General features: G+C 39.6%; 1 protein-coding gene across 10 annotated transcripts in view; it reads left to right on the top strand.

Moving 5' to 3' along the window:
• The first annotated feature begins 17211 nt into the window (after positions 1-17211).
• The window catches only part of PTBP3 (polypyrimidine tract binding protein 3), a 145461-nt gene continuing 140504 nt past the window's right edge, over positions 17212-22168 (top strand). For 4 of the 10 annotated variants that reach the window (XR_013551697.1, XR_014135969.1, XM_060608999.3 and 1 more), the window contains exons 1-2: positions 17212-17426; positions 20284-20317. Coding sequence is in view for 2 of the 10 variants with exons in the window: in XM_060608999.3 (XP_060464982.1) it covers positions 17419-17426; positions 20284-20317 (42 nt within the window). In the remaining 8 variants the exon portion in view is untranslated. Of the gene's footprint in view, positions 17427-17513; positions 17841-17887; positions 18156-20283; positions 20318-22168 lie in introns of those variants that run through there. The other 6 variants (XM_060609002.3, XM_060609000.3, XM_060609003.3 and 3 more) reach the window with 4 other exon arrangements.

Below are 22168 nucleotides of genomic sequence, written 5' to 3'. Positions count from 1 at the left end.
GCCCCCCCTTAAAAAGGTGGAGAATAACTCTTCATTCCTTAAGTATGGACTGTATACAGTGACATCTCCCAAAGAGTACAATAGGAAAGGGGAGGAAAATGACTCTACTGTGATCTACTCTACCATGATCTTGGTTAGGTGATGAAAGTCAAATCAACTGTGATAAGCCATGTTGATAAAACATACCCTTTAAAAAATTATTTTATATTTAAATAATCTCTACACCCAATGTGGGAATTGAACATACAACGCTGAGATCAAGAGTTGCACACTCCACCAACTGAGCCAGCCAGGCACCCAATAATACCTACCTTGGATATGGCATGATGACAATGGCACTTTATCCCTATGGTCTTTCTCTCAAAAACCAATAACCCTAGTCTAACCATGAGGAAAAAAAAACAAAACAAAACGGACAAATCCCGGATAAAATACCTGCACAAAATACATGAGCAGTACTCATCAAAATTGTCAAGACCATCAAAAACTGTCAAGGTCAGGGAAGTCTGAGAAACTGTCATAGCCAAGAGAATCCGAAAGAGACATAATGATTAAATGTAACGTGGTGTCTTGGATGAAATCCTGAATCAGAAAAACAATATTAGGTAAAAACTAAAGAAATCTTAATAAAGTATGGACTTAGTTAATAACAATGTATCAATATTGGTTCATTAATATGATTAATTTATCCTACTATGTAAGATGTTAATAATGACAAAAACTAGGTAAAGGACATGTAAGAACTCTGTACTCTGTTCACAATTTTTCTGTAAATCTAAAACTGCTCTAAAAAATAAAGTTTGTTTAAAAAGTTTAAAAATCTTGGGGCACCTGGGTGCCTCAGTTGGTTAAGCGTCTGACTCTTGGTTTTGGCTCAGGTCATGATTTCATGGGTTGTGGGATCAAGCCCTAACAGCATGGTGCCTGCTTGAGATTCTCCCTCTGCCCCTCCCCTGCATCTGTACGCACTCACCCTCAAAATAAATAAATAAACATTTTTTAAAAAATGTTTTAAAATCTTAAAGGACTACATAGTTTTTTTTAAAAAACACATCATTTTCAATGATTGAATTCAGAAGAAAATAAGGGAAATCTCCAAGGCAATGGTTCTCAATGGATTTTGCTAACCAGGGGACATTTGTGAATGTCTGGAGACATTTTTAACTGTCACATTTGGGAGGAGAGTGGTACTGGCATCTAGTGAATAGAGCCCAAGTTGGCTGCTAAACATTCCACAATACACAAGACAGTCCACTTTCCTCCTGCAAGAATGACCTAACCCAGGGTGCCTGGGTAGCTCAGTCGGTTAAGCATCTGACCAGCTCAGGTCATAATCTCACAGTTCATGAGTTTGAGCCCCACATCAGGCTATCTCCTGTCAGCATAGAGTCTGCTTTGGATCCTCTATCCTCCTCTCTCTCTGCCCCTCCCCCCCCCCACATTCTCTCTTTCTCTCTCTCTCCCTTAAAAATAAACATTACAGGGGCACCTAGGTGGCTCAGTTGGCTAGGTGTCCGACTCTTGATTTCAGCTCAGTTCATGATCTCATGGTTTCATGAGTTCAAGCCCTGTGTCAGGATCTGTGCTGACAGTGCAGAGCCTGCTCGAGATTCTCTGTCTCTCTCTCTCTGCCCCTCCCCTGCTCACGCTGTCTCTGCCTCTCTCAAAAATAAAGATTTAAAAAAAAATCACACAAAAAAATTACAAAAATGTTAATTGTATCGAGGTTGTGAAACTTCTGCCCTAAGGAATGAGGTCTAGGCACCTATATCACTGCTGACAGAAATAGGTTAGATTTTATGGATATGTGTGGGTATAATAATTTAATACATCCAAAATATGTGGAATGCACAGTAAAACCTTTGATTGTGAGTTAACTTGTTCTGCGAGTGTTCCATAAGACCAACAAACATTTCTAACAAATTTTAACTTGATAAACAAGTGATGTCTTGCAATACAAGTAGTACATGATGCCCAATGTCACATGATCACAACCAAACCAATGGTTCCTCCCCACCCCTTTCTCTCTGTGGGATTGTGAGTGACCATCTCCCGTACTCAGATGCTCGGTCTCAGGCCATGGTGTTTGGTAGAAATCAGTGATTTTTAGAATGTTGGAAAGTGCCCACAACTGGCACTAGTGTATTTTTTGTCTCTACAGAGAGTCCTTTGTTCTTCCATACAAGTGTAAGCTTAGGAATGCTTTGCTTCATTCTAGGTCAGGCTGCTTGCAGATAGAGACCCTTTCCTCTGCTGCCTTATTGCCAGTTACATTAAATACAGTATATGACAAAGTTTATTAATACTGCACTGTAGTCAACATCCGTGCGATCATGGTCCCCATGCAGAAAAAGTTTGAAAAGAAAAGCAGTAAGAATAAGGAGATGATCATAGGGGAAGTTAAGAAGGAAATCATCAAGAAATACGAACAAGGTATGTGAGTGGCCGAAACTGCAAGATTTTATAAGAAGTCTACATGTGCATCTCATCTGCAGAGGAGGAGGAGAGAAAGGCAGAGGAATCCCTCACTTAAAATGAGCTTAGGGAGATGTGTAAAATGTGGGAAACAGTGAAGAATTTGTAAAAAAGCACCACCTGAATAAGGCTGTAGCAGTGCGAGCAATAAATCTGTTTAACAGCAATACAATGTCACATTTCTGCGAAATCCTCAAAAGGAGGCAAAAGCAAGAATCATTGGATAGGTTCCTTGTTAAAGTTGCAGGAAAAGAGAAAGATTCCACTGAGCCAATAGACAGCAGTGATTCCGTTAGAGTGAAAGTCATCCTACATAATAACCCTCCTCTCTCGTCTTCCTCACACCAGCCATGGAGGTTTTCAAAGGTAAGTGCAGGTTAATTTGTTTATTTTTCTTTATATTTTGTATTTTCTTTATTATCTTGTATTATATTATGGCATTGTAATAATTTTTATATGAATATTTTTGTGTTGTGGAATGAATCATCTGAGTCTCCATTACTTCTTATGGGGAAATTCACTTTGATATGTAAGTGTTTTGGATTACAAGGATGTTTCCAGAATGATTTATGCTTGCAAACCAAAGTTCTACTGTATATGTAAATCGTGAGATGATAATAAACATTTATGAAACTATCACCCAGCAAAAGGACAAGAAATGAATCATGTGCTTCTCTTGATCCCACAAGCTTTATATTTATCTTTTTATCTATTTATCTATATTTATCTTATATTTATCTTTCCCTTGTCGTCTTTTATAAAAGAGTGTGTGTGTGTGTGTGTGTGTGTGTGTGTATGATACATTGGTTAAATTTGGTAGAAATGGTATCCTAGTACATACAATTTTCTCTGATTTATTTTTTCATTATTTTATTTATCCATATCATTGCCTATGGTACTTTATTCATCTTCATTGCTGTATAGTATCCAATTGTGTGAATATGTCACAATTTATTTGCCCCTTTCTCTTGTTAATGGACATTTAAGTTATTTAAATATTTTATTATAAGCAGTGGTGCTATGAATATTCCTTCACACGTCTCATGGTGCACTTGTGCAAGTTTCTCTAGGTTGCATATAACTAAGTGGAATTGCTAAAGTGTACATACATGTCTTTAACTTTAAATTGAAATTATTTGTGGGGCTCTTGGGTGGCTCAGTTGGTTAAGTGTCCAACTTCGGCTCAGGTCATGATCTCGTGGTTTGTGGGTTTGTGCCCCGCATTAGGCTCTATGCTGACAGCTCAGAGCCTGGAGCCTGGTTCGGATTCTGTGTCTCCCTCTCTCTCTGACCCTCCCCCGTTCATGCTCTGTCTCTCTCTCTGTCTCAAAAATAAATAAACGTTAAAAAAAAAAAATTAAAAAAAAATTGAAATTGTAAGAACTCCTTTTTCTATCCTAAAGTCATAAAGATAGTCTCCTAAACGTTCTTCTAGAAGCTTAAAAATGTTGCCTTTCAATTTTTAGTCATCTGGAGCTGCTCATTGTATGTGAGTAGGAGGTTGATAACTGTATTTGGAATGAGCTAGAGATCAACTTTCCACTTCCCCCCAACCCCAATTGATCTAAATACCTCCTGTGTCCTACATCAAGTTTTCATATACGGTCAGATCTGTTCCATTAGACAACTTGCCTATCCTTATGGCAATACATTTTTCTGGATTATTTAATTAAAAAATTTTTTTAATGTTTATTTATCTTTGAGGGGGGAGGGGCAGAGAGAAAGGGAGACAGAGAATCTCAAGCAGGCTCTGCACTGTCAGTGCAAAGCCCGATGTGGGGCTCAAACCCATGAACAGTAAGATCATGACCTGAGCTGAAGTCAGACGCTCAACTGACTGAGCCACCCAGGCACTCCAAGGATTATTTAATTTTATGATATATGTATTAATACTTTGTGAGGCAAGTCCTATTCTGTTGTTATTCCTCAAGATTGTCTTGGCTATTCTAGAATACATTTCCTCAAACTCCTGGGAAAATCTTTTGAGATTTTTATTTAAATCTATAGATATTTTTGGGAAAGTACATCTTTACAACTTACTATCTTCTGATCTATAAACATATCATTTAAGTAAGCTGGGTCGTTCCTAATATAATTTCATCTTCCTTTCCATAAGGTAGTACAAATATTTGGTTAAACATATTCCTCAGTATCTTATTTTTCTATTGCTAACAAAATTTAATGGCATCTTTTTTTGCTTTTTTGTAGTAAAATACACATAACATAAAATTTGTCATTTCTACCATTTTAAGTTCTATAGTTTTGTGGCAATTGAATTGCCATTTTTATTTTTATTTTCTAAAGTAATCTCTACACCCAACATGGGGCTTGAACTCATGACCCCAAGAACAAGAGTAGCGCATATTCTTCCGATTGAGCCAGCCAGGTGCTCTATTTTTAAATGATACTTTCTAGCTCTTGTTGGCAATGATATATCCAAATGAAATTGATTTTTATATATTCATCTTATACTGAAACTCCTTACTAAACTGTTTCATTAATTTTAATTTAACATACTATTAAACTTTCTACATAATGATTTCAACTGCAAAAATGGCAATTTATTTTCTCCTTTCCAATGTCAATATCTTTTGTTTCTGTTTCTTGTCTTTATTGCATAGAAACTATGGTATAATACTGAATAGAAACTTAAGCTAAAGGCCCAAATCATAAACAAAAAAGGTTGATAAATTTTACTTTGTCAAAATTAAGAGTTTATGTTCATCAAAAGACACCATTGGGGTGCCTGGGTGGCTCAGTTGGTTAAGTGTTGGCCTTCAGCTCAGGTCATGATCTCGAGGTTCATGGGTTCAAGCCCCATACTGGGCTCTGTGATGACAGCTTGGAGCCTGGAGCCTATTTCAGATTCTGTGTCTCCCTCCCTCTCTGCGCCTCCCCTGCTCATGCCCTATCGTTCAAAAATGAATAAACCATTAAAAAAAAAATTAAAAAACAAAAAGACACCATTAGGGGGCACCTGGCTGGCTTAGTCAGAATAACATGCAACTCTTGATCTCAGGGTTATGAGTTCAAGTCCTATATTGAGTGTAGAGATTACTTAAACAAATAAATCTTAAGAAAGAAAGAAAGAAAGAAAGAAAGAAAGAAAGAAAGAAACCATAAAAAAGTGGAGAGAGAAGACACATTCTGGAAGAAGATACCTACTGCAGATATTACCAAGGATACTGTCACCAGCTAGACACCAACACCTGACTTTTACTGCTCATCTGCCCACTGACCTTTGTCCCACATTTTTCCTTAAGCTCTTCTTTACAGCTCATCTCTTAACTCAGGCAAAAGACCTGAGGGGTATAGTATCTCCTGATGGAAATCCAAACTACCCCTTAAGCAATAGCAACTCTGCTGACAAAGAATTCTGGCAGGCCCAGACCACTCAGACCAGTTTGAACTTAATCCCAGACTCATGCCTGTGCAGATGGACCAGAGGGTAACCCAGGGAGAGTTATCTTTACCTCTTTATAATGCTAAAATCTCTGCCTCAGAGGAGCACACATTTCATTTACATAACATACAATATAAGTATAGGCATGTTTCCATAAGGCACATATGCCACCTTATTGCCCCCCTGTAAATACAGTAGAGGTGACAAGGCTCTGCTACCTAAATACTCATTCTAACCCTATTTAAAAGGAACCCATTCACCCTTCCTCAAGGAGTCATGGGCTTTGGAAGTTATTCCCTGTGATCTCTTTATTTGCTGCAAGTAAAGTTTCCTTTGTGTGACAACTACACCACCTGGGTAGTTTCTATCTGTGACTCACCAAGGAGCAAACTCACGTGAATTCGGTTACAATACCTGCAAATCATTAAAAACCACAACAAACAGGAAAAAAATGGGTATATAATAGTATATAATAAGAAAATTGTCTATAAGATTGCTTCTAGAAAAATTAATATATTCAAAATAAGGCATATTCTAAATAATTATCTAAATTTCAAAGATGAAGAAAGGTTTCTTTACACATCTGCCCAAAGAATTAGTTCATATAGAAGGAAAGACTGGCTTGGGGGCACCTGGCCAGCTCAGTTGGTGGAGCATGCAACTCTTGATCTTGGGGTTGTGGGGTTTGAGGCTCACAGTGCATGTAGAGATTACTTAAAAATAAAATCTTAGGGGTGCCTGAGTGGCTCAGTTGGTTGAACGCCCGACTCCTGATTTCAGTTCCAGTCATGATCCCAGGGTCGTGGGATCCAGTCCTGTGTTGGGCTCTGTGCTGAGTGTGGAGCCTGCTTAAGATTCTCTCTCTCTCCCTCTGACCCTCTCCACCACTCAAGGTCTCTCTCTTTTAATCTCAAAATAAATGAATAAATAAATACATGAAATCTTAAATATTCTAGAAGGAAAAGACTGGCTTGAATCCTTTTCATCATAGTTTTTCTTTTTTGGTTTTACTGATCTTTCATTTATTTATTTTTTAAAGTTTATTTATTTATTTGGCAGGGGGAAGGCAGAGAGAGAGGGGGAGAGAGAGTATCCCAACCAAGCTCTGCAATGATGGTGCGGGGCTTGAACTCGTGAACTGTGGGATCATGACCTAGGGCGAAGTTGGACACTTAACCAACTGAGCCACCCAGGTGGCTCATCATAGTTTTAAAGAAGAGAGTTAGGCTATAGCTACAGGGTTTTCTGGGAAAGGAGGGGAACTCCCTAGTTCTTCATCCACTAAAGTTTTAATGTAGAAAAGTAATAGAATCATAAGGACTCAGGAAACAGATAACCCATGATGCCTTCTAAAAAACTTGTTATGGGGCACCTGGGTGGCACAGTTGGTTAGGCGTCTGACTTTGGCTCAAGTCATGATCTCATGGTTGGTGGGTTTGAGCCCCACCTTCGCATTGGGCTCTGCGCTGACAGTGTGGAGCCTGCTTGGGATTCTCTCTCTTCCTCTCTCTGCCCCTCCCTAGCTCATGCTCTCTCTCTCTCAAAATAAATAAACTTAAAAAAAAATAAATTGTTGAAGATATAATTCTGCTGACTGAAAGATAAATTTAAAAAAACATTGTCAATGAGCATTGATTCACTTAGATGTGAATATTCATAAAATATAACATTATGGTTATAATTCTCAACAGAAAATTTACATAATGTGAAGATAATAATACTCTGACAAATTGACTATAAAGAAAGAGAGTCATGACAGAGTGTGAGGGTTAATTTGTTCATTTCTTAGAGTGGAATCAATAAATACATTTTTGTTTCTGAGGTTGATGATTTAAGTATATTATTTAAAGTTTAAAGATAACCACTAGTGGAAACTAAAACTAGATTTTCTAATTTACCAGAGGAAGTTGCCTTAATTCTGATACTAAAACTGTACAGACCACAAAACTCTAAAGCAATCTCATTTATTAATAGAGATATTAAGACTGGAATAAAAATATTAACAAATGTACTAATGTATTTAAAAATGCATACCTTGACAAAGTACATTTTATTCTATGAATGCAAGAATGTATTGACGTGAGAAAATCTATGACAATAAATTTTCTACATTAAAAGAAAAAAGGAGTGGGGTGCCTGCATGGCTCTATCAGTTAAGCCTCCGACTTTGGCTCAGGTCATGATCTCATGGTTTGTGGGTTTAAGCCCCACGTTGGGCTCTGTGCTGACAGTTTGGAGCCTGGAGCCTGCTTTGGATTCTTTCTCCCTCTCTCTGCCCCTCCCCTGCTCGCACTCTGTGTCTCTGTGTCCCTCAAAAATAAATAAATGTTAAAAATTTTTTTTTTTTAATTTTAAAAGTAAAAAGGAGAAAAACTATATGATAATCTCATGATCATATACTGGCCATCAAGATAATCTCAAATGCCAAAATACTTGATATATTGAATTGAATATCTACCTGATGAAATTTTCAGAAAGCTATAAATAGAAGAACACTTTCCTTTTGATGCTAGTGTGTCATTTATGCCAATACTTGGTAATCTTTTTACCAAAAGAGAGATAGGCCTTTGGGCAGGAGCCAAATAATAGTATCTGGCTAGAAATTAATAACATTTTCTATTTTCATTGTATTTATTTTTATTTATGATAGCTCTTATGGCAAATGATACTGGTTTTCTATATATGACAGTGATAGAAAATTTCCTTTTAGAAAATTAAGTAAAAAAAGTGAAGTGCTTTAAAGAAAAATGTTAAGTGGACAAAAGTAAAGATGGTTCATGGATTGAGAAAGAATTATGGAACTGGTATTGGAATGAGTCAAGTTTGATAGACTGCTCCAGGCCAATGTTTCTTTCTTTCTTTTTTTTTTTATGTTTATTTTTTGGGGGGGGAGAGAGAGAGAGAGAGAGAGAGAGAGAGAGAATGAGCAGTGGAGGGGCAGAGAGAGGGAGACAGCAAATCTGAAGCTGTGAGAGGCTCCTCACTCTCAGTGCAAAGCCTGATGTGGGGCTTGAACCCACAAACTATGAGATTATGACCTGAGCCAAAGTCAGATGTTCAAACGACTGAACCACCCCGGTGCTCGCAGGTCAAGATTTCTTAAATGAGCCTGTGAATACATTCATGGAAGTCTAAGGGTTTTTTGTAAGAATGTTGGGATTTTTCACATTTGTGTTTATATATATATAGATCTAGATGTAGATATCTATATATAACTATATTCTAGATCATGTGGATAACCATCTTGAAACGAAGTGCTATCACATACATTTGTGTCTACATTTGTATTTACAGTTGCTTTCTCACCCATTAGTGTCACTTTAATTGTCTTGGGCTAATGAGAAAAGGATAGAGAGGCTTGGTATGTAAGTGATGTATTTGATTCAGATAGAGGACAAATGATATCATGGCATGCTAAAATGAAGGTATACAGAAAGGTATCTGATACAGTTGAGTCATTGTGACATAGCCCACTATAGTAAAGTTATAGCCAGGAAGGTATTAAGCTAATGTACAAAGGTTTGGCCTTACTAGTTGTTTAAGGACATCTGTTTTGAATGGGTGGTGCCCATTTAGTACCAGTTAGTAACTATTTCAAGCATCACCTATAACAGAGAACAAGTGGAAGAAAATCTCATTGACACTTACTTGGGTTGCTCATGAGAAAAAGGAACAAAGAAGCAAGAATATGAAGAGGGGACAAGGGCAAAAATACGTTATTAGTTCTCAAGAAGTAGATGGCCTAAAGGTAAATCTGAAAAAGTATTCTGTGAGCTCAGGTTAGAAAAAAAAAGTTACTGGGCAACATCACCTGGGAATCAGCAGCATCACCTGGGAATCTGCTAGAAATGCAAACTTTGGGGACCCATCTCTGAATCAGAAACAATCAATTTCTGTTTAACAAGCCCTCCTGGTGATTCTAACTCACGTTAAAGTTTGAGAATTACTGATCTACACTGATAATTTTTTTAAGTTTATGTTTATTTATTTTGAGAGAGAGATAGAGCTAGGGAGGGGCAGAGAGAGAGGGAGAGAGAATCCCAAGCAGGCTCTGCACTAACAGTGCAGAGACCAAATCGGGCTCAAACTCAGTGAGATCATGACCTGAGCCAAAATCAAAAGTCAGATGCTTAACCGACTGAGCTACCCAGGCACCCCTCTACACTGATAATTTATCAGTGGATTTAAAATGATCAGTGATGGGTAGTTGAGGGTCATTAAACTATTTCCATTTATTTGTTTATTTGTTTTTAGCATTTATTTATTTATTTTTGAGAGACAGAGCGCAAGTGAGGTAGGGGCAGAGAGAGAGGGTGATACAGAATCCAAAGCAGGCTCCAGGCTCTGAGCTGTCAGCACAGAGTCTGATGTGGAGCTCGAACCTGAGAACCGTGAGATCATGACCTGAGCTGAAGACAGATGCTTAATCAATGGAGCTACCCAGGTGCCCCCATTTATTTGTATGTTTGAAATTTTCCATTGTAAAAGATAAAAAATAAAACAACACTCAAATAGAGAACATATTCATATATTACTTCTAAAATAAAAAGTTGAAAGAAAATTTAAGTTTTATTTTCTTTATTTTGGGACAGAGAGACAAAGAATCCCAAGCAGGCTCCACACTGTCAGCACAGAGTCCTATGCAGGGCTTGAACTCCCAAACTGTAAGATCATGACTTGAGCCAATATCATGAATCGGAATGCTTAACTGACTGAGCCACACAGGTACCCCAAAAGTTGAAAATCTTTTTTCTGTTTTTTTTTAGAGAGAGGGTGAAAGTGAGCGAAGGGCAGAGAGAGAGAGAATCCCAGGAGGGGAAGAGAGAGAGAGAGACAGAAAGAGAGAGAGAGAGAAGCAGGGCTCACTCAAAGTGGGGCTTGGGTTCACCCAAAGCAGGGCTCATGTTCACCTGAAGCAGGGCTCATGGTTACCCAAAGCAGGGCTCGAGCTCACCTGATGCGGGGCTTGAGCTCATGAGCTATGAGATCATGACCTGAGCTGAAGTCAGATTGCTTAAATGACTGAACCACTAAGGCACCCCAAAAGCTGAAATTTTTTTAAAAAAGGGATCCATATATAGAGATATAGTAGACTAGTGCTTCTCAAATTGTGAAGAGCCATTTTTTAAAAAATTTCCAATCCTTTGTGGAGTATTACATTTTAAAAAATTTTTTCCCTGTTTATTTGTTTTTGAGGGAGAGAGTGCACAAGTGGGGGAGGGACAGAGAGAGAGGGAGACGTAGAATCCAAAGTAGACTCCAGGCTCTGAGCTGTGAACACAGGGCCTGACTCGGGGCTCAAACCCATGAACCATGAGATCATGACCCAAGCCAAAGTCAGCAGCTTAACCAACTGAGCCACCCAGGCACCCCTTGAGTAATACTCTTGTAAAAATACAATAAAAATAACTAGAAATTGAAATAAAAAATAAATACAGAATATTAATCCATTTTTTTTTATTAGGTTCAATAGAAATAGTATTTGTTCAATTGTTAGGAGTTTCCAGACACTTTTTCTCATTCTATTCTTTTCTTGTTAGGAACTAGTTAACAGTTTAGAGACCAACACCATTCCACTGTCCACAGTAAATGATAAAATGATAAATAAATGACTCAAGGAATTCTGTTGTTTTGTAAGCTCATAATAATAATCAAAGTAATAATTATGAACAACCATAAACATTGAACATTTACCATATGGTAAATATCATCTTAGGTACTTTTCATGTACTAATTTAAACCTTCCCCTAAAGCTATAAGTACTATTATTATCCCCTCTTTACAGTTGTAGAAGCTGAAGCACAGAGAGGTTAAGAAAATTGTTCCAGTTTACTCTTAGCAAGTGCTGGTCTACTGTTAAAAACTTAACAGAAAATCAGGAAATGAAAGTTTAGGAGTCGTGCTAATGGAAAACAGGGAAGCCACGGGGCCAGGGTTGGGGTAGCTGGCAGTAGTGTCTCCTTCGCTCCCACACCTGGCATTGTCTCCTGCAGAGGGACAGATAGACACATTTCAGAATGGGTGGGGGAGTCTTCTACTGTGTCTGTTCAAGGTATGATGACATGTCTGTCTCAACAGGTAGCTCATTAATATTGACCTCAAAGCAATCCTGCACATCCTTGAGGATTTTGGCATCATTCTCATCTGATATCTGACATAAGTGTGATGGCCAAGCCCATGGTACCAAACTGGATGGCTCTGACCACACAACGCCGATAGAGGTTGGAATCCTCAGGCATTTTTTTTTTTAATGTTTATTTATTTATTTTGAGAAGGAGGCAGGGCAGAGAGAGGGAGAGAATCCCAAGCAAGTTCTGTGCTCAGCACAGAGCCCACTGCAGGACTCGATCCCACAAACTGTGAAATCATGACCTGAGCCGAAATCAAGAGTCGGAACCTCAATTGAGCCACCCAGGTGCCCCTCAGGCATGTTGTTGTTAAACGCAATTTGCAATAGTGCAATGTCCATGTCTCAGCCGAATAGGTTGGCAGCCACCAGAATTCATTACTGAAAATCGTTAAACTAGGGCACCTGGGTGGTTCAGTCATTTGGGCATCCTACTCTGGCTCAGGTCATGGTCTCGTGGTTTGTGAGTTCAAGCCCCACGTGGGCTCTGTAATGACAGCTTAGAGCCTGCAGCCTGCTAAGGATTCTGTCTCCCTCTGTCTCTGCCCCTTTCCCACTCTCTCTCAAAAATAAACATTAAATTTTTTTTAAATTACTTAAAAAAAAAATCTTTAAACTTCTAGTACTGAGAAAACCTCTCCTCCTGGGGCATCCCACAGGGGATGGCAATGGCTGGGAAATTCGGCTCCAGTAGGAGCTGGCCCAGTGCGATGCTACACAGACCAAGAAGATTTAAGATTCTAAACTAGGTAGTCTGGTTCTAGAGCACATCCTTAATCATTATACACTATTGTTCATTTGATTGTGTAGGCAGAGGTATTCTTCTACTTAAAGTGTCCTTTTTCTAGTTCTTTGAGAATTAGTGAATGGAATTCACTTTGTGAGAGCAGGGGTTACCAGCTTGAAATCAAACAGGAATATATTTAAGCATATCTGAAAAGGTGTGCCAACCTCCACTTCCAAGAGTTCTACTCCTGCAGTGGGGCCAAGGAGTTTCCCAGATTAAGAACCCATCTTCAGGGCAGAGAGTGGTGTGCACCAGTTTTAAGGATAAAATGTCAGTGCCTAGGGGAATGATGACACTTGGAACACTACGGTGATTGTTAGCTGGTTCTCTGGCCTAGTCCCCACAAATTCATGCTTAAATCCTAAAAGATTTCTGTGAATAAAAATGGAAAGGGCTGTTTCATTAAACATTTTGAGGCACCTATGTGATATAATATGACAAAAAGGGGAAAGGAACGCTCCCATTTCGGAAAAATGCTCCAGAAAATCCAATGCAATTCTGATATGGGCTGGTAGGTCCTACTACAGGATGGTGATAGGAGACAGCACCTTCCACGCAAACATTGGAAACCTCTGAACCAGGTGGTCATGTTAGGAGCTTCATGTGCAGATGAGTATGTCAGGGCCAGGTACAGGTTGAAGAAAGTGGACATGACTCATGGTGGTAGAGCAGTCAGTAGGAGACGCTTTCAAGCTTCCTCCTGATAGTTGGGAAGGCCTTAAAGCAAGGTTCACAATTCGACAGACTGGGCAGTCTGTGAGGCTCAGTGTGCTAGCTATTATAACCCTGTTTGACTAACTACCAAGGTGATGTAGCCTGAAAAATGTGAATTATACTCCCACACATTTTTCTTAAGCCTTGAAGTTTATTATTGCTTAGCTATTGAACAAATAATAAGTTTGAAGGGAACACTCCTCAAGTCTTCTTCTGAAATAATTGCAGATTCATACGAACTTTAAAAAGCAGTGCAAAGAGGTCCTGTGTACTCTCTACCCAGTTTCTCCCAATAGTAACATCTTAATTATAACAAAACCAGGAAATTGATATCGATGCAATCCAGAAATCTTATTATTCAGATTTTGCCAGTTTTATATGCACTTGCATGTGTCTAAAGTTCTATGTAATTTCATCATGTGTAGACTTGTATAACCAGTCCCATAATCAAGATATAGAACTGTTCCATCACCACAAACATCCCCTTGTGACTCCATTATAGTGCCATCTGTCCCCTTGTCTTTCCATACTCTCCCACCCTGGTCCTAACCCCTGGAAACCATTAGTCTGTTCTCCATATATATAATTTTTTCATTTTGAAAATATTATATACAAATGGAATCATAATGGGTACCTTTGGCATTTAGCTTTTTTTACTCAGTACAGTTTCTATTTTAAGGAATACATATTAATGATTATATTTTCTATTTGTCATGGGATAATATATTAAAATGTTCTCCTTCCAGAAAAAATAATAAAGAATTATCTCTCAAAAAGAAAATATGCTCCTTCCAGATTCATCTAAAGCCTGATCTTATTTCTGACCTATACTGGCATCTTTCTATTACTTGTATGTCTTAAGAAGTCTTACCTGTAAACATGAATAGGGTAATGTTAGTTAAAGGTTAACTATATCAATGCATAATGGAATGCCTTAAGGCAAATGTTCAAAAGCTACATTTTGTCCAAACATAATAATAGTGGATAAAGTGGATGTGTGTGTGTGTGTGTGTGTGTGTGTGTGTGTGTGTCTTCTCAGTGAAGGCATTTCAGGGGAATTTCTTATTTTTTTTCCCCCAGGGGAATTTTTTAGACAAATTAGAACAAAAACAAAAAGAAGCAAAATCTTAGAAAATTTATAAATTAAGTTATTGTAACTGTCTTACTTTTCAAAAGTTTAGAGCAAACAGAGAACACAATATTCTCTTCACCATCAAAAAGCCACTCGACAGGACATAAAGTTCCCATGACCAGCTATGTCTTGTGGATGATATCTGATCATTCCGGAACATCAGAAACTTTTGCTGAGATTATAGAAGGCCATGGTTTTCCCATGCCATTTGGACTATGGGAATATCTAGGATTCTAAAAGTGGTTCTAGAAGACCTAACTTCTATTCTGCCTACTGTTTTGAATCAGAGGCACTCACAAACCTAAGGCACTCAATCAGTGAGAAGTCTTTTGAACTTAGGACCAAAAGGCAAGAGAAATAGAAAGGTTTCACCTTGCTTTCTGTTGGGAGCTGTTTTCTTCTATCTATGCTTCTGTTGTAAAATGGGATGTTAAGTGTTTAGGAAATGTCAGTTTTGTTCATTAGTCAGATATGCTATCTTTACATTGGAGACTTTCCAGAGCTATTGTTAGTAATAGGGACAATGAGCTTCAGATCGATTTCACATTTATTTTTTAAAACTGAAATCTGTCAGCTATCTTAAGGCATGGGGCTAAGAGAAAGGCAACGTAAGAAAATGTAAATCAGAACAGCCTTTTTGGAATCATTTTGGCAATATTTATGAAACTTGAAAATGTTTATACCTCTTTGTTCTGCAATTCTACTTCTAGGAACTTATTCCTCAGAAACATTCATGTGCAGAGATGCTCATATATATTATGTTCTTTGCAATATTGTTATTTTGAATTAGCAACTCTAAATTTCCACTATTTTGGAAGAGGTTAAATTAATTATGGTACATGAAATTATAACCTAGTATGCAGTATAAAAAACAAATTAAGTAGGAGCACTTGGGTAGCCCAGCCTTTTGAGCATCCAACTCGTGATTTTGGCTCAGGTCATGATACCAGGCTCGTGGGATCCAGTCCCACCTTGGCTCTGTGCTGAGTGTGGAGCCTGCTTAGGATTCTCTCTCTCTCCCTCTCTCAGCCCCTCCCCTGCTTGTGCTCCCTCCCTCTCTCTCTTTCTCTCTCTCAAAATAAATAAATAAGCATTAAAAAAAATAGCTTGTCTTGCTGAATTTTTAACATCTGTCTGGCAATGTAGGGTGCAACTTAATATTGTATTTAACATATAAAACAAAATATATTTTATCTTTTGGAAAGAGGGATTGAAGTTAGATACAGTTCTTTAAAAGTAGGCTCCCTGAATTAGATACCTGAGCTATCTGAAAATTGTTTTTTGCCAATAAATAATAAAGTGATTGAGGAATCCATTCAACCATGAAGGCTGGAATCTGATTTCTTGGTTATTCCTGCAGTGCTCGGCACATAGTAAACAATAAATAATGCCTTAATGATGGATGAATCGACAGTTTAAGTCGTTTTAGTAGCACCTACTTATTTAAAAGCAGGATACTAGCAAAGATAGAGGATGATTGAGTGTCTTGTTACTTGCTTTTCAAATGAGGAGGCTGGGGGGGTGGGCAGCCCCTCTCTTCCTGGTCAGGTTAAGAATTTGGTCGAGGACAGCCTTTGGTGGCTCATGTTTTGATGAACTGTGAATTGGGAAATCACTGAATTTCAGAACCATACAGCATATAAAAGGGAAAACGATCGAGGTGCCACTACTTAGATACAAAATTTTGCCCAGACGAGAGGAAAGAGATCTAGTGGCAGTGAAACTGTGGGCAAATCACTCTACCAGTATCTACATTTTCACGTGGAAAAAAAAAGGGAATCATCACTCCGTCATAGGATATGTTTCTTTACATGAAGGGATATGAAAACCTGTATAAAATACTGGCAATATAGTGGCCCTTCCGTATTGTGCAACGACTATTTCGTGTAAATCCAAACCCAGACAGTAGGGTCGAATAGAGACTAAAACTGTACACAATTGAGAGGTTCTTAAGTTACGGGCAGTCTGTTTCATCTCATTCATTTTAATCTCAACCTATCGGGCCACTGGGAATCCCAGAGATCCACTCATAGGACCCGGCGGACGACCGGCGGGTCCCGCACTGGAGTTCGCACCCGCCCGGGTCCTGAACCCAGGCTTCCGTGGGTTGCAGGGCTCGGGGCTTCGGAAGACCACTGCCCGCGCCTTGCCTCGGTGCTTGGGGTCGAGCCACCGCCAGCCTCGCTCACCAGGAGCAATTCTGGCGCGGTTCTGGGGTCCTGGCGAGACACTCCTACCTACACTCAGGAGTCGGGTCTCCAACGCTCTTCCCGCCGGTAGACAGCGGAGTCGGACCCAGGCAGCCCGAGGCAGAGTAGCCGGAAGGCCGGCAGGGCCCGCGGGTGGGCGGGCGGGACTGCAAAGCGAGAAGCACAAGGAGCGCGCTCCCGTGAACGCAGGAGGGAGGCAGGGGCGAGGCGCGCGCGTGCGCTGGGATAGAGGCCGGGAGGCGGAGTCCTAGGGCAACGGCAGGAAGAGGGCGCCCTGGAGCCGAGCCGGAGGCCGGCTGGGGGCGGGGTGGAGGGAGGGCGTCGACGCTAAGGGGCGGGATGAGGCGAGGCGGGGACGCGCTTGCGGGGTGGGGAAGGTGGGGGCGCGGCGGTGGCGGGAGCGTCCCTGGTCTCCGCCCCTGTTTCCCACTCTCCTTCCACCTCCCACCCGGCGGGGCTCCGGAGAGGCGCCGCTTGCCAGTCCCCGGAGCCGCCCAGCTGCCGCCGCCTCCGCCCTCCGCTCGCGGTGAGCCCGTCAGTCCCCGCACCGTGCGCTCCTCGGTCTGGGCCATGGATGGGTAAGTACTCGGTGGCTCATCGGCTGCGCTTGCCCCGCTTCCTTTCGGCTCTCGGCCGGACGCGCCGCGGCCGGGGAGCCTGGCGCGGCGTTGGCGACCGGAGGAGCTGCCCCGGCCGAGCCCGACGGCGGGGCTTCCGCGCGGCCCGAAATCGTGGAGGGGCGGTCCGCCGCCGCCTCTCTTTCCCCCACGGGGCGCCCCCGTAATGTCCGCCCCTTCCCAGCCTCACACCCGGAAGCGGAGGAAAGCCGGGTGCAGCCGCCGGGTGCCGGGGTCCGCCCTCCGCGCGCAGAGTCCGGAGAGCCCGGCCCGGCCTGCCGACACTTCCTCTCAGAAAATGGTGCGCGGCGCTGGGGGAGGCGGAGGCGGCGCTCGGGGCGGGCGTCCTCCCGCTTGGGGAGTTGCTGTTTACCGGTGAGGTGGGGCGAGCGCCGGAGCTTCCCCTGGCGGGGAGGCGAGCGGCCGCGGAGAGGCGGACGGCGAGTGCACGCGTCGGTGCACGTCTGGGCGGCGACCTGGTCCCGAGGCCAGTGCCCCCCGCGGATGTAGACGTGCGGGGGGGGGGGGGGTACCGGAGGAGGTCTCCCGACTTGGGCTGTGAGCTGTGCCAACGATATCTGTATACCGGGCGTCTGGACTTGGTGACTGTGGACGCTCTCCCCCACAACCCCCCGAAAGAAGCCCCGTGAATTTCTTCAATTTTCGGGGAGCTCTTTAAAAGTTAATGAGGTCCGTGACCAAAATAAAAAGATTTGGAATCGCCGTTATAAATATTTGTCTGAGGACCCAGGGATTTGGCGTGGGACCTGACAGATAATTTAATGTTTAAGGAAACGACTGGATTAAGATCTTCATAGATTAATTATTGTAACATACGTACATCAAGATTTTTAAAATATCTCCAGCTCTATTAGAGCTTGCAAATCCTCTTATTTATTCCTATTATGTAGGAATTATTGAGGTTTTGTTTGGCCTTTTACTTGCTTTTGAGGACAAGATATCTGCAAACCCCTTGGTTGTAGAATATATGAAACTTGCTTAAACAGTAAAAGCCTTGTGCATGTTACCATATAGTTGATGATTGTTGCCACGCTGTGTAAAGACAATGGAATCTTCCAACAATTTTTGTCTTCGTTAGACTTCATTTACGTATTTTCACAGTATGAAGTGTATGGAATATTTGGATTAACTCATTTGAATGCTAATTGCATATTGCCACTGACTTTAGACAAAGTGCGATTTTAGATTTCATTCATGGTTGTGATGTTCTTTATTTTGTTTTAATTTAATTGAAGCTATTTTTATTGTTTAATTGAAACTTTTCTGAGAGCATTGTTGAAAACTCACTGCACATCACCTTATTCAGTTACACTTTATATGGGTGCATAATTTTGCTGTTTTAATTATTTGTGAAATTATGCCAGTATTTCAGTTTAGGGAGGTTGTGAAATTGGTGTCTCACAGTGTGTAGTGTGTTGTCCGTTAGATGATTTGACTTGAGCTATGGACGCAGGCTAGCTTTTGGTATTGGAAAATTTATAGTGATAATAAAGAGAACTGGAGTTCTGCATTTTGTGCATTGCAGACTTACTCTTTTGGATAGTTTAATAACTCTCTCTTCACCCTTTATATGTTATTAAAGCTAAGAATGAGTTGTTTATTCGTTGAAATATGTGAGGCAGTAAGACAGATCCTGGAAGGTAAGTTCAGGACTGATACAATCTTAATTTTTATGCATAGTTATTTGACACATTTAAATTTCAGATAAATGAATTTCAAGTTTTCACCAAGTCTAAGGAAAAAATTTTAACCTATATGGTTGTTTAAAACAAGTAAATTTGCATCATTGAGCAAGCCAGATTCATAAATTTGTTTACTTTTATTAAGTAATAGCGGTAAAAGGTTCTTAATAATATATTGAATTTAGAGCTTTAGGAGATACGGAGGTAAATTGTAATTGAAGATGGTTTCTTGGAGGTTAGAAGAGATGGATTTTTGCTTGGGAGAACTTTATAGGGTTTCTACACCTTGGGGTTAAGGGATGTGGTTTTGAACACAGTGAATTTTTGCTTCTAGAGGCTAATTAACTTTTTGCATTTTCCCACAGCCTGAAAAAGGTCCTTTTTCATTATTTCAGATAGTTAGAAAAGAAACAACAAACCACCAGTCATTGTATCTTTCTAGTTCTTCCTCAAATTCCAACTGTCTTTTGTGTGTGTGTGTGTGTGTGTGTGTGTTCATTTCCTCCTGAGATAATTTATACTTAAACACAGTTTTGATGTGGTAGAGCTTTTTTTTTTTAAAGCAGATCTTTGAAATTTTTCATGTCTGAAATTTGATGTTTGCATTTATTTTAGTTCTGAGAGACTATCTTAGCTGTATTTTGGTGAGCTGTTTTGGGTGGATGCAAATTTGCAAGATACCTTCTATTTCTGTAAAAGCCACTCAGTGGTTTTATTTCATTTAGAATTTTAAACATGATAATTCAGACCAGTGATTTAAAAGAATGAAATTTGGTGATTTTTAAGTTTTGATTTGGATTTGTTAAATAGAGGCAAATGGATATACACATATTCATGTTATTGAAACACACCTATACTTTAATAAATACTAAAAGAATTTGATCTATTTGTTTCTTACATTGCGGTTAAAGCTTTGCTTTTATACTCTGCTGTTACTAGACTGACCCATCACTTTTCTTTGTATTAACATTTCATAACTCATCACATTCTTATTTTTATTAATTTTTATTATTATAGTGCTTTTCCTTTTTTTCTTTAATCTTATTATCTCTGTCTTTTAAAAACTTGTTCTCTAACTTTGTTTTCCATTTTCTCTTTTTACTTTTTCCATACAGTGTTGTTACAGATCTTATAGCAGTCGGTTTAAAGGTAGGACTCTTTTACTATCCTTTCATAAGCTTTTTTAAATCTTAGTTTCAGCATTTTTTTTCCAATGGTGAAATCATCTCACCTGTTCATAAAATTATCTGTTTTACTGTGTGATAATAATCTTTCATTTTTATTTAGCTCCAAAATAAGTGGATTTGTAGCTGATTTTGGATTTTATATATTTATGAAGAGGTACTACAGTATTATCTTGTATATCTAAAATGTGAACAAAAAGTTTAGCCCATAGTTTTACTTGAACTATCAGAGTGAGTGTGTTTGATTTTGGTTTGTTCTGGCTTAGCAGTTAAATGTAACCTAGGCTGTGTTCCCCTGTCATGTTCTTTCTTATATCTTCTCTTGGATGTGCTTAAGAGTAATACAGTAATAGTAGCAACTAAGGTTTCTCTAATTCCTACTATGTGCCAGCTTGCTTTACACGTATTTCACTAATTAATAACAGTTCTTCAAGGTAGATATCAATAAATTCCCATTTTAGAGATGTAAAATAGGTTCAAGGTGTGGTGCACCAAAGTTCAAACCCATGTCTTCCTGGTTCTAAAGCTGGACGTTTACCCCACACCCCATTATAACTAGCTGCCAGTAATAAGGGTTCTGTCTAGAAGGTGAGCAGCAGGAGAGCTGGATAATTAGTATTTGACAGTAATAATTCTTCTAAGTAATGTCACATCAGTTTAATCAGTTTTCTTGTTTATTGAATTCTAAACTATAAATCAAGTAAACAATGTTCATCAGTATGAGGTTTTTAAATATAAATGGATGTTTTAAGGTTTCCTTTAGCAATTTGATATTTGATGAACCTGTTGAGAATCTAGTTCTAGAGGCCACTTAATAGTTTGAATTACTGTAGAAAACAAATAAATGATGTTTATATGTATTTTATGTAAAGTTGTTTAATCACTTTCTTCTCATCTCTTCATCATCTCTTCTTGCTAGCAATTTCAGCACTTCCACATTTGCAGTTATTCTATGTGGTGCTGCTCATATTCTTGAAACATCTTAAAAAATAAGCATAGGGGCACCTAGGTGGATCGGTCTTGTAAGCATCTGACTCGATTTCAACTCAGGTCATGCGTGATCTCCTGGTTCGTGAGATCAAGCCTCATGTCGGGCTCAGCGCTGACAGCATGGAGACTGCTTGGGACTGTGTCTCCCTCTCTCTCTCTGCTCCTTTCCTGCATGCTCACTCTCTCAAAATAAATGAATAAACTTAAAAAAACCCCCACAAATACAGCAAATAGCATATGAAACTAACAGTAGGATTCTGAGACTAACATAATTGGGAACTACTGCTTACACTGTCTTTTGAAGTTGGGTTGAATTAGCTTGCTTTGGCAAACTGTAAACATATTTTATGAATTGAAAATAAATGGAAGAACCTCTTAAGTATGCTTCTCATCGTCGTCGTCTTTTTTTTTTTCTCACCACAGATACTCAAGTCATTTTCTCTTTTGAGAATGACGCTAAAGAGAATGACATGGAGATTAGAAATTGCAGGCTCATGTCTAGAATCAGTTTTGGTGTCTCTGTATGTCCCTGTGAGGGAAAGGATATTTAAAGTGAATATTGTTTTGGTCTTATCCAAAATGTAATTCGTGATACTAGTTTATCTGGCAAAAATGAGTAAGTGAGATATTTAAAAAACTTACCATTTTGAAATTGAGAAATTATCCTTGAGGGACTGTTATGCCGGTTTTATTGTGGGAAAAAAATATATCTTGATGATAAATAAAAGAAAAAGACCAGGCATAGCCACTGGATTTGAATACATGATTTGGATTTCTGACTACCTGTTTAGTAGCAAGCACTTTGGAAACAAAGGTCAAATCCTAC

This window comes from Panthera onca, chromosome D4, assembly GCF_046562875.1.
Source record: "Panthera onca isolate mPanOnc1 chromosome D4, mPanOnc1 haplotype 2, whole genome shotgun sequence".
Classification (NCBI taxonomy): Eukaryota; Metazoa; Chordata; class Mammalia; order Carnivora; family Felidae; genus Panthera; species Panthera onca.
The sequence above is the reverse complement of the archived record's forward strand: the minus strand, read 5'-3'. Positions and strand labels throughout refer to the sequence as shown.